General features: G+C 35.7%; 1 protein-coding gene across 3 annotated transcripts in view; it reads left to right on the top strand.

Moving 5' to 3' along the window:
• ATG5 (autophagy related 5) overlaps positions 1-4,932 on the top strand; it is a 61,546-nt gene extending 56,614 nt beyond the window's left edge. For all 3 annotated transcript variants that reach the window (XM_081941264.1, XM_081941263.1, XM_081941262.1), the window contains exon 8: positions 3,886-4,932. In XM_081941264.1, the coding sequence (XP_081797390.1) occupies positions 3,886-4,022 (137 nt within the window). In that variant the 3' untranslated portion in view covers positions 4,023-4,932. The remainder of the gene's footprint in view (positions 1-3,885) is intronic.
• Positions 4,933-12,816: the final 7,884 nt, after the last annotated feature.

The raw sequence follows: 12,816 nt of genomic DNA, 5'->3' as shown, positions 1-12,816 counted from the left end.
ATTCCACATACCCTTTTCCTAGTAAATGTGTTAAAAAAACCAATAAAATTTTCTGAGAAAAGAAAAGAAAAGAAAAATGCATTTGAACAAACTAATGAAAATATCTAAATGGCTCTAAATGGCCCCCTCCCCCCCCCCAACTTTTACATTTCATAGTGAGCTTTTTGAATTATCTAAACTAATATACGATACCTAGTAAAGAATATATGCTTCAAATCTTACCATAGTTCAAATATTAGTTATTACTACTAAAAAACTAGTGTCTTTAATGTATTGTTAAAAATCTTAATCAGTATTATTGCTCATTGTAGTGTGAACATTTGAAAAACAATGAGCCATTGTTTAGTTAATGAAAATAATGCATTTCTAATACAATAGCATAAAATGACTTTATTGTATGATGTAGTAGGATTCTGCTTTTATATTTTGTTATAGGACATAAAAATGAGTTGAGGAAAAGATGACTAGACTTGACAAATTATTGCCATTTGAATGAACGCGCCCTTTCCCTCAACATGTTTTTCCACTAGGAGAACATTTGAGAGTGGCTAAACTTTTTAATTTGGTGTAAGGTATGGTTATATGGTTTAAGATGGAGTAATGCTGAATATGCTTTTCCAACATTTATTCAGAGTTAGGTTACCTTCATCCCAGTGATGGATTCCGGATTCCGTTCCAACCGGTACAGTTGGAATGGGCCCAGCAGCGTCCACATGGAAGCATGCGTCTTATGCTTCCGCAAGCCTCCGCAGTGCTCCAGCTGCTCAGCAGAGCATCGTGCAGGTGCTGTACGCACCATGCGCGGAAGCACCGAAGACTTAAAAGACCAGTAAGGTGCTCGGCCGAGCGGGTGGGCCCTCCAGAGCACCGGAACGGTATCCGGTGCTCCAGGCAGGCTCCAGTACGCCTGTACCGGGACGTACCGCCTGCAACCTACCACTGCTTCCTCTTCTAATTCAGTTTAACAACTAAAATACATAAATTTAATAGCATGGCACTGTTTAGTACAGCAATTAAGGGATGCCAAAAAAGAAACAAAATAGCTCTGAGAACAATATTAAAATAAAGTTTAATAGCTTTTTAATTAAATGCCATTAAATCAGTCAATTCTTCATTACTGTATGAACAAATGCTGATTATCTGGACATATCCACAGAGGTAATTTGCAACTTTTCTGAGAACTTTTAGGGATTTCCTTAATTCCATCTATTCAATTTATATTGCCTTGTCGCTTCTGTTTCTCGAAATTAGTCTTTCCAGATATAGTCATTTTTTTCCTTTGTCAATTGTTTACTTGCTGCATATACCCTAACCCTTACCCTAAATCTGACTCTTATTGTTTCTCGGTCATCACGTCATGGGTGCAGTCTTTATCCAGTCTAAATCAGTCCATGGAATTCTTAACAACCAACTTGAGATCTATAACTTGAGGGTACTTATCTTATTTCTCTTGCTTTCTGTTAGTGTCAACTTTTACAAATACATGTTACCACTAGAAAACAATGGATTTTGACTGTTCTGACCTTTGTCATCATAAAAATATTCTTATGTTCATGATCTTGTCTAAGTTGGTCATTCCCTTTCTCCTAGTATTAATTTCCTGTTTACTGTCCTTCTCTAGCGCGTTGTCCATCTTCATGTATTGTTGAGCCCAAGAAAATAAAATTATCTCTTTAATTTTTGCTTCATTGCTATTAACTGTGAATTCACCAAGCTTGGTGGTTGGCATTGTCTTAGTTTTCTTAATATTAACCCAGATTTTCCATTTTCCATTTTTTACTTCCATAGTGAGTTCTTCCAAGTTTGCTTATTTTTAATTGTTGGTATTTTTACCTCCAATTTTGATTTGGTCCATTCTGATAATTTATTTGTTTAAACGAGTTAAATAAATATGATGAAAATGCACATTTCTCTCACTCTCATTTTTTACTGTGAACTATACTGTTCCTCCAAATTCAAGTTCTTATACAAGCTTCTTATTCAGCTAAAATTTCCTTGGAAGAATAATCTTGTTTTCTAGTGTATTGCTTACTCTTAATAATTTATGTGTTCTGGCATGATCTACACAAAGACCATGCCCTATTTAATAAATCAAAGTTAAATTTATCTTGTCCTCACTGTTATTATCCTTGATTACATATCAGATATTATATGCCTCTGTCTTTTCTGAGATCTGCTTTTAATATTTTTCTCTGTAACTTTTCAAAAATATATAAAAGTGAACCCAGGAAATACCTCCTTTTTAAAGGAATTTTACAAATAAAACAAAGCACTGTTGAAGTAATTGTTCTGGAAAAGCCCAAGCAGATTTGTAAGGTATAAATAGGCTTTCAGCTATCTTTTTGCCACTTGTAGTATTTTGACTTTGCTATCTTGAAGAACAAGAAGTATTAACCTTTAAATGTCTAAACTCTTCTCACAAGAAGGTCTTCTAAAATAATGGGGGCATTCTTGTTTGCTGGTCTATCATATTATATCAAGTTGTTATTAGCTATTTCTGCCACACCGAATCATACAATTCATTTCAAACTTTTGATGAAAGTGCCCACTATTTCTAATCTTTCCCAGAATTTTAGAACTTTCTCCTCTTAGGACCTCTCTTTGATGTAAGATACTTATCTAAATTGTTCCAATAAATCAAATCCATTTTGAAACTCCTGAATTGTGAAGGTTCCTTTTGGAAAAACTGCCTCCAATTATCATCTTGAAACTATATGCATTATTTACTCAGGAGTATTTCTACAATATATATGTAAGTATACAGATTAATCATAGTCTCTACAGCTTCATCCCAACTAACAAAGGCACTTTCATCCCCTCCAGATATCATTCTGAAAACATCAAAAAAAAAAAAAAATCCCTAGAAAGCAGAACTGAGCAAATCTCATTTTCAAAAGACCCCAAATACTGTAGTAAAAGTCCCTTGCAGCTTTCATATGGAAATTTGGTAGGTTTCATTTTGCTACAAATAAAATTAAGCCTATATATTTCTTCTAGATTTACATTTAGACATGTTTGTTCGTTCATTCATTCAACCACCTTAAAACAGTTTTTTTAAAGTGAAAGAATTTTTTTTCAGTAGTAATTTAAAGATACTTAGCAGATTATATTTAGTTGAAATATGACAGGGTGATTTTCTCAAAAAAGCAATTTAGTCTGAAAATATCATACATTTCATTTTGCGGGCAATTTGATTTGGATTTTCTGTAATAAAATTTAAACCAAATTAAATTGGCCAACCTTGGTGTCTACCCAAGCCACAGCTCTTTTCATACTCTCCGAACTTTGTATTGATATACCCCTGTATTATTTGTACATATTTCATTTCTATGACATGTACAAGATTGGACCTGTTTTAGGTGTATTTTATAGTAGATCCACTGAAATCTTGAAGAACTGCTCCAAATATTAGGTTCAGTCTGCTCTAAGCCTATTTAGTCTGGTGTAATTGTTAAACAATTATGCAAATACTTTGTCCTTTTGTAAATTACTGCCACTCATATTTATTTAAAACCTTTGCATTTAATAAACCTTTTTGAGGCCTTGTTCTTAAAACTATTGTTTTTCACTTCAATGTGCAAAAGTCAGTGAAGCAGAAGTTGATGTTTTTCTGGACTTAAGATTGTATTAAGATTGCAGTGGTTTAAAAAAAATAGCAGCAGCTTCTTGATAGTGTTATGAAGCTTCATTTACTAGAACTTTCCATGTGCATTTACACATTCATTTGAATAGTGGTAAATAATCAGTAGCAATAAACCAAGGATTCTGTAGAATTTCACCATGAAACTTAAGTATCATATACGTAAGTTGTAGTTGTTTCCTTTTATATCTGACAAATGCTAGTTTAGCAGTTTCTCGTTCTCTTTCCTTCTCTCTGTGAATTAGATGGTGAAAAGAAGACTCAAGTGATGGTTCATGGAATAGAACCAATGTTGGAGACACCAGTACAATGGCTAAGTGAACATATGAGTTATCCAGATAACTTTCTACACATCAGTGTTATTCCATTATCTGCAGATTGAAATGTCATCATGTTTGTCTGAGGATCAGCCATTGTTGGGGACAGCAAAATGTACAGCTAAATTCAATCAAGCTTGGTGAGATTGACCTGACCAAAAATCTTTGCTCCTGCCAACTGAACAGAAGAAAGATCCTTCATGTGATAACAGCAGTTGAGCTGGCCAATTTTTGCATTAGTCCTTTTTTCCAATCTCATCATTAACTTTGAATGTGGAGCATGAAGGCTACTGCAAAACTTCTATTTTTCTAATGGTAAATATGAAGTGGAGAGCATGAGGAATAAGTGGAAATATGCACCACTTTGTTTCTTATTAATCAATAAAAGAGGTTGTTTTCCAAAGTTGTAATGACTTACCTTTAAAATAAAATCTGACTTATTCTAGAAAATTAGATCAGTACCCTGTAAAAATTAATGTGTAAGTATCCCTTTAGAATAAGATGGCATGCTAACGTCCTTTCCCTGGGGTTTCATACACAAAGTTTCTTTCCAATTTTATACTTGGCAACTGAATTTTTAAACAGCCACATGTTTTGTATTGCACAAATTACATTAGTGATCCTAAACACATTACTAGCATCATAATCTTACAGGCATTATTATGCCTTAGTTCAAAATAATACTGTAACATTTCTTGCATAATTTACGTATAGTGTGACATTGAATATGCTCTGATAAATGTCTTGAATGCATGCTGCAAGATGGGTTCTCTATCAGTGGAATAGCACCACAGATGGAAGGTGTTTTCTTTTCACCCAGCAGTTTCCTATATAATCTACTACCTGCTCTGGCAAGTCAAAGAACAAGGTTAGTGAAAGTAGGATGAATATAAGAAGGGAGGGAGCCCTGTTATATGGCCAGTTGTCCACTCATATGACACTGAGCAGAGTCCCAAACTACTGTACAATGTAATTTTAAAAAAAATAATCAGAAATATATTGGTGTCAGTGAAGGAGGGAGTCATATGGAGCAAAAAAGTTTAACATTCCTTTTAAATAGATTGTAAGAAGATTTTGGAAGTTTCAGGGGTTGGATTATATTTTGGCTCCCAAAGAAGTAATGGGTAGACGATACTGAGCACATCGCAAGTATGCTGATGCCCTAGTAAAAGTCAAATGGAGGAGTCCTGTTTCCAACAATACTTTCTGACAGCATACGACAACTTTAGCACATTAGTTCTAAACATCTAACGTAAAACAAGGTGGATAGATCAAATATTATCATAGATACATTAAAAAAAGCCTTCCAAGATCAAAGTTGTTCATAATTTTTAATACCAGAAAAGGCCATTTTTAAATTATGTCTTGTGTTTCTGGTCCTGGTAGAGTTCGGGATTTATTTTTATACTCCATGATTTAAAATTATATTTGGAAGTATTAGAGATTTCTTCACATTTGTTCCAGAACTTTTCAAAAGAAGATGAAAGTCTTGCTACTAGAGACATACTTTGATTATAATGAAGACTTGCCAACAGTAGGAATTGCCTCCTTTATTCCAGTAGTAAATAAGAGAAGTAATGTTTGGGAATATGAATGTATACTGAATTTTTACCTAACTGCCTTGTATCATCTTCTAAATAAGATTTTTTTCATGACCACTAGATATTATAAAATATAGAAAATTTTCTTGAAATAAAGTTTGCCATTCTCAGATTTGTTTGCTTTTTAATATTGTAATAGTTTAAAATGAATTCATGATGTTGAATACATTGAAGAGTAATACTTAAGTATAGATAGTCCTTGATTTGTGATTACAACTGAGACTAAAATTTCAATTGCTAAGCAATTGAACATGACAGGATCTGTCATCTTATGAGGGTGCACAAATTGCCCTCTTTCAGCGAACTGGTAGTAAACTGGTTAGGGACCCACCACTGGGGTGATGTGGCACTTATAATTTTGAGGATGGGTCGTAAGTTACTTTTTCCAAAGCTGTTATATCTTTGAACCATTATTAAACTAACAGTTGTACTACATTCTGTTCAGACATCAACATAATTTGCACATCTACAATTCTTTTGATAACTGAAAGAACAATGTACATTATATTTGGAAATACTTGTGTCTTCTTAACCCAGAGCGATGTCCACCTTTGAGCAAATGTGATTTGCTCAAGCATTCTCTCCTTGTACCTACATGTGCAGAACAGAAGAACTAATGCCTTTGCTGTTCCAGAGACCACAATAAGAACATTGACTTGTACTTTTCTGATGTTCCTTTGCCTGCAGAAACCTTCATGAGCAGTAGAACCAGAAGGTTCTACTTTGGCAAGTCTTCCTCCTTCCTGCAACTTTTCAGATCTGCTGCCAGTTTCACAGCATTATGTGGGGTGCCATATAAGATTACAGTGGAAAAACAGGGAAGTTGCTGAGCTGGCTTATTCCTTGTGCAGCTGATAGCCTCTTATTAAAAAACATTCATATCTGCATGAATCATCCAATTCAAAATAAGTGTAATACAGCTCATGTTTACATGTATGAGCAACATGTACATACACTGGTCCAATTTGCATCATTATTTATTCCTAGAATTCAACATTATCAATTCAGATCTTGTCCTCTGCTATATACTGAGCAGATAGGCGTAATTAAGACATTCTTAACTGCATTTTATAGCCACATTTTAGAATTTGAATTTGCAGCACCAGTCTCCTGCAGTTTGAAGCTCTTGAAGTTCAAAAATAACATAGAAAGACATAGGTTACACAATCAAAGCCAAGAATACTACGGGACTTAGAGACTATAGAGTTTGGAAGTGATATGTATCTATGAAAATAAGGATTGCATTTTTGGCCTGTCCCGTTTGAATGTATCTTTTTTTAAAAAATGAACCATTAATAAGATTAAGTTTATCAGAAGCTTATAGTATTTATTTCTAGCCAAAGAGTAGAATATTATTTTGCAATTTCTGTCTGAATTTTAGCAGCACAATCCTGGAGTTCTAGAGATAAAGTAGTCCATGTAACTATAAGCAAGTGCAATGGTCACTTTTTCAAAATTAGACAAGGTTGGTTATGTGTTAACAAGCAGCTGTGAATAAAGTAGAAAAAAAATCCATTACAAGAAAATGTAATTCTTATTCTGGTAATTTACGAAAAATATGACGTCTGATTTCTTTCCATTCAGACAGTTCTTTTTATCAATACCTTCAAGTGGATGAAATAATCTTGTGATGCTTTCTCACATATGTTCGTAGGAATGATTGATAAAATGGTCTAGTCAGTTCTCTTAACTGAAAATAGAGAAAACAAATTTTACAATAACTGTTCTTACTCATACAAGGATATCTTCCATTCAAGAAGAACTGCACAATTACAGAAAATTATTCTTGATGAAAGAGATAGGTAGGTCAGGTGGAGCTGCCCTACTCACAGTCAGTTCAAGAAGGTCTTGGTATCGTGGAAGATGTCAAATAATCAGAGGGTTGGTTTTTTTTAATACATTTGTGCTAGAGGCTAATTTCAATAAATAATTTCAAGGTAAGCATGGCCATATTCAAAGTGATAGTATATGGCAGTGATGGCTAAGCTTTTTCTAAAGGTGTGCCAAAATTGTGTGTGCGCATGCTATTGTGTACGTATGTGTGCCCCCCACCTGCGCATGTGTGTGTGCCTCCACATGCACGCATGCCCTCACGCATGCACATGCATCCCCATGCATTCACGGGCAGACCCCATGCATGGGGGGGGGGAGTTTTTGTCCTCCCCAGGCTCCGGTGGCTTTCCTGAAGCCTGGGGAGAGTGTAAACAGCCTCCCCTGGCCCACCAGAAGGCTGAAAATGAGCTGAGGGTTTCCGTGCCAGCAAATATGGCTCTGTGTGCCACAGGTTCGCCATCATGGGTATATGGGAATGATCTTTGGAGACAGGAGGAAAAAGCTGCAGCCTAAACAATAGTGAACAAAATTTTGAGTCTGAAGGAGGAGATGTAGAATAAGTATCTCAGAAGGGACTCTTCCTAGTTTCAGGAGAGGAATGGATGGAAGGGGTACTTTGAGACTTGCAATATTCTGTTAGCATAATCTTAACAATTACTCAGGTTTGTGCTTCTTGCCTGGATTACCTTAAAAAGGTTAACATGTTATGGGTTCAAATGGCTATCAAGCTCTGAGAAGCTTTTTCCACCCCTACTTCAGATTCAAATTCAACATTCACGTTATGCAGGCAGTTACTGCATATTATTATAGTACCAGAGGAAAATGAGGGTCAACATTCTCTTTATAAATTAACATTCCCCCCCCTTGATTTTTTTGAAGAGATGATAACTGCAAATAGATTGTTGTCAATTGATATGAGTGTTAAAAAAAGGACTGTAGGAGGATCTTTGTTTTTATAATGTTATAAAAGAGGCCGTGAATGGTTCTTTAGTAAACATAAGTTTCCTAGGTAAGGAAAATAAGTCCCTAGTCTCTTCAGGGAAAACACTGTTTCAGTATGTTATTGTTATTTCTTAGAAAATCAAAGCTATGTTGACAAGAGGGCACTAGAGTCTTAAGTTTCTGTTTATATAGAGAGCTTCTTGGAAACATACCTGACCAATTATACTTTCTAGTTTGGCTCATTGGGATTGAGGAACCTAGCTTCCTTTTGTGAACTATATGCCAACCCAGATTGTGCTCTCCTTAATTTTGATTCATTGTTTGATATTAACCCAGACATTTTGTAAACCACAGTTTATAACTGAGCATATTGGGCAGGCATAACTAATTGTGATTTAAACAATAATGACTATTTAATGCTTAAGTATAGCTCATGCAAAAGGAGAATCCATTTAAGGACTACAGTCTTTTTCTTAAAGCCACAATAAGTTGCAATTATCACATAGGAAAATGTGAAAATCGTACCACTGCACAGGAAATGCAAATATTTTATTTATTATAAATTTAGTAGGAAGTGTTAACTTTTCTACAGTGTTAGCAAGATATCCCAGTGCTTTAAAAGGATAAAAAATCCTTAATCTGCACGATCATAGCTACCCATCACTTCATAATATTGACTGACATTCTGGAGTAAGGTGTTCAGAGAAACATTTTAAAAGTACTTTGCCAGGTACATAGCGGTTATTGGACAGAAGAATGGAAATTTTCCAATGAATCTAAAGACATAGTTTGTTGACTTTTTAAAGAATTTTGCTTGTGATCAAAGTGTGCTTCTAATTTTGGATTCAGTACATACTAGATTTGTGGTTGGGGCCACACTATGCCCATAGTACACTGGACTTCAGCAACAAATACAGCTGAATGTCTGCAGTTTCTGCATTTAGTATGGGAATCTCCTTGCTTCTTTGCATAGGTTGGAGCAGACATCTCTGGTATTGCATGTGAGGGAACATATGTGACTGTCATTTGGAGACAGTTGCATGAATGTTCCTTTTATACATCAATTTTTTTTAACTTTCTGCCTAGGAAGGGCCTCAGCAAAGCACAGAAAAGGAAGTCAAATCAACAAGCAGGGTGCGCACCTTCGCAAAACACACAGTTGAGATTTGGAAGGTGTTTGCGTCAGCCCATCTTCAGCCATCTGCAACCTCCACTTATTCATCAACCAGCTTGTAGTGACCACTATGGATAGTTGTAGGCAACTCTACACCCGCCTTTAAACTGATCAATGTTAGAACAGCTGATTATACGGAATAGGCTGAATAGGCTGAAATGACTGGGTGTGTGTGTGAGGAATTTATTCAGAAATGAAGTTGAAGTGCCAGATGTAAAGACAATGTCATGACTTCACCGACTACTAATTTCCCTTCACAAAAGCAAAATATAATTGTGGTTTTCCTTCCTTAACATTTTTTTTAACGTTAGATGCTTCATCTTTGAAATAATTGCTATTCAGTTATTGAAAACATTCCACTCCGGCAGCAAAATATGAATATGAATAAATAGAAAACCCTGCTTTTTTTAACTACTTGCTTCATCTTGATTTATAGATCATTTTAGACCGATATAATATGCACAGTAGTTCAAAGGTTAATGGCGTTACAGTATATTTTAAACACAGAGATTTCTCTGTTGACACGTATCAGTTTGATCTTATTTTGAATTCCTTTTCATTTTCTTGTTGTCTGAAGCCAAACTTGCTACGCCAGCTGTAGTCCTAAGCAGCAGCTTATCATTGTCTGACAAAAGCATGCAGCCAGTATTTTCACCAGGAAAGGAATTCTCTTTTCTGCATTTTGTGTCTGTAAGGACTACCCAACCTGAGGTAACTTTTTCACAGCTTTTAAAACATCTTTGGGGAGACAAGCGCTTTTGACACAGAACTTGGTCACTTCACATTTCCACACAATTATTCCAGTTCAGATAAAAGCTGAAGCTGTGAGCAGAGGAATAGTTTTCCGCAGGGAAACTGCACTACCTCTTGCTGAGTTGATAAATGGCTGTGGCAGACAGGTGGTTTTCTTAAATAAAAGGGCAAGTGAATTGTTAATTGTTTTTTAAAGTCAATATAACTTCTTACTCCATAGAGTGTGGGAAACCATGCAAATGATTGAATGAACAGAAGGATTCCAACGCTTGCCATGAGAAAACATTGAAGCGCATTGTCAATATAAGACGTGGAAGTGTAGAGCACCTTTTTGGCAAGATGTGTCAGTGCTACCTATCACTAGACTGAAGAAACATTTATTTAATAGCTGTCCTTGAAGCAGCTTCTCAGAAAACACCTGCCAAGACATGTTTGCTTTATAGGTTTTGTGGAGGGAGTTAAAATAAAAGCATTGGGGAGTGCAAATAGGAACTTGAGATTTAAAAGGGGTTGAATCATTCTTCTGAAGAACAGATGAGAGGAAAACCAAAGCAATCAGCTAGCTGTAGAGGAAATATACGATTCATCAATTTGATACAATAGAAAGTGGACTGATTTTAATGAGTGTCGTACTCTTGCTCACAGGACTGAAAAATGCCTTAGCGTTTGGTTAAAATGCCATGGAAAGAATCCATGTGCTGCAAATCTTTTATGTGAGGAGAAAAAAGAAAGTTATTCATGTTGCTCATCAGTTCCAAAACTGTGTAGTTTTGCTTACAGGTGGCATCCATTTTTGTTTTGTTTTTTTAGCACTTGCTGTCAGAAAAGCATGGAAAATGTCAACTTTTGTTAGGGACACTTGATTCCCTGTATTCCAAACCAGGCTTCAACATCCTCCGTAACAGTGCTATTTTAGGCAAGCTGATGAGATGTTCTTGTTGGTGAACAGCACGTATGAATAGGGCTCTTTTGATGCAGTGTAACTCATATCACTCCTACACTCTGTTGTGGGTTCTAGCTGTACAGGGTTCACGATAACCATCTTGTTTTCTCTTTTTCTTGCTCAGTAAAAAAGTGTTTTTCTTTACAATTAACAAGGCAGAAAAGACACATATTCCTTCCTGTGTTTTCCCATAACAAACCTATTAGGTGGGCTGGCCTGAGATAGCATGACTGTTCCAAAGCCAGCCAGCCAACCAGCTAAGGCACAGGGATTCAAAATGTTTTACTATCGGTTCTGTAGGTGTGGCTTGGTGGGCGTGGCATGGCTTGGTGGGTGTGGCAGGGAACGGATACTGTAAAATCTCCAGTCCCTCTCCACTCCAGGGGAAAGTTACTGAAAAATCCCCATTTCTTACGGATCAGCTGTGTCTCGGGAGGCAGAGAATAGATAGGGGCGGGGCCAATCAGAGGTGGTATTTACTGGTTCTCCGAACTACTCAAAATTTCCGCTACTGGTTCTCCAGAACTGGTCAGAACCTGCTGAATACCACCTCTGCTAAGGCAGGACTAGAACTCGCAACCTCCCGATTTATAGGCCAGCATCTTAACCACTACACCAAACTGGCTCTCCGATCTTGGATTTTAAAACTTGCATATTTGCATCAGGTTTCATTTATTTGGGCATTACTTTAATTGAATAGAGTCCAATTCTAGTCACACCTTTTATTCACCTCTTATCTCAAAATGTGAACAGGTAGCCACTTCCTTTACTTTATGAGGCTATCTGGTCTCTTTGAGTTTGAGTTAATATGTACTGCTCGGATAGGGCTTTTATGCAACTTGGGACCTGTACTGTCCAAAAAGTTCCAGAAAGTGTAGGAATATAACCAAAAAGCAATTTTACCCTAGTAATTGCTTCTTGTGGTCACAAAAATATCGAGGTGGGGATATTCAGTGTGTATAATTTTAGGAATGTGGCTTCATTTGCAATTCTCATGCATTAGGATGGCACATAGAGGTAATATTTGCCTTTCCAATTATTGGATGCACTTACTCAGAAATAATGGGTACCATTAAAAAAAAACCTTTGGAATGAACGAAGTGGTACCTACATCGAATTAAATATGTTTTAATTAAATGACATGAATTTAGTTTGAGTTAGACTTCTTTATTCTCATTTATGTTGCCCAAAATATATGTGTAGCTAGGCAGGTTATGTTTATCTGCTTCTGACATGTTTCTAATTTAAGCTTTTATTACTCTGGATGTATAATTTACAAAAGTAAATTATTTTTTAAAAAACCATTAAGTATTTTTGCATCTTTTGTTGAGCAGAATAAAATGCTGAAACAATATGTCATTCTATTCACACTAAAATAAAATTGGATAAACATTTGATTCACATGGCAGCAAATGAAGAATGAAGCAATGGGATTCTGCTGCTCCATACTGTAATAATAATAATAATAATAATAATAATAATAATAATAATAATAATAATAATAATAATAATAATAATAAAAAATATTTATTTCTTAGCCGCACCCTCTCCCGAAGGACTCGGGGCGGCGTACAACAAAACATAGGAAATAAATATATAGACAAACATACATA

Source organism: Natrix helvetica, assembly GCF_964273705.1.
Source record: "Natrix helvetica genome assembly, chromosome: 2".
NCBI lineage: Eukaryota > Metazoa > Chordata > Lepidosauria > Squamata > Natricidae > Natrix > Natrix helvetica.
This window is presented reverse-complemented; position numbering and strand designations above follow the sequence as displayed.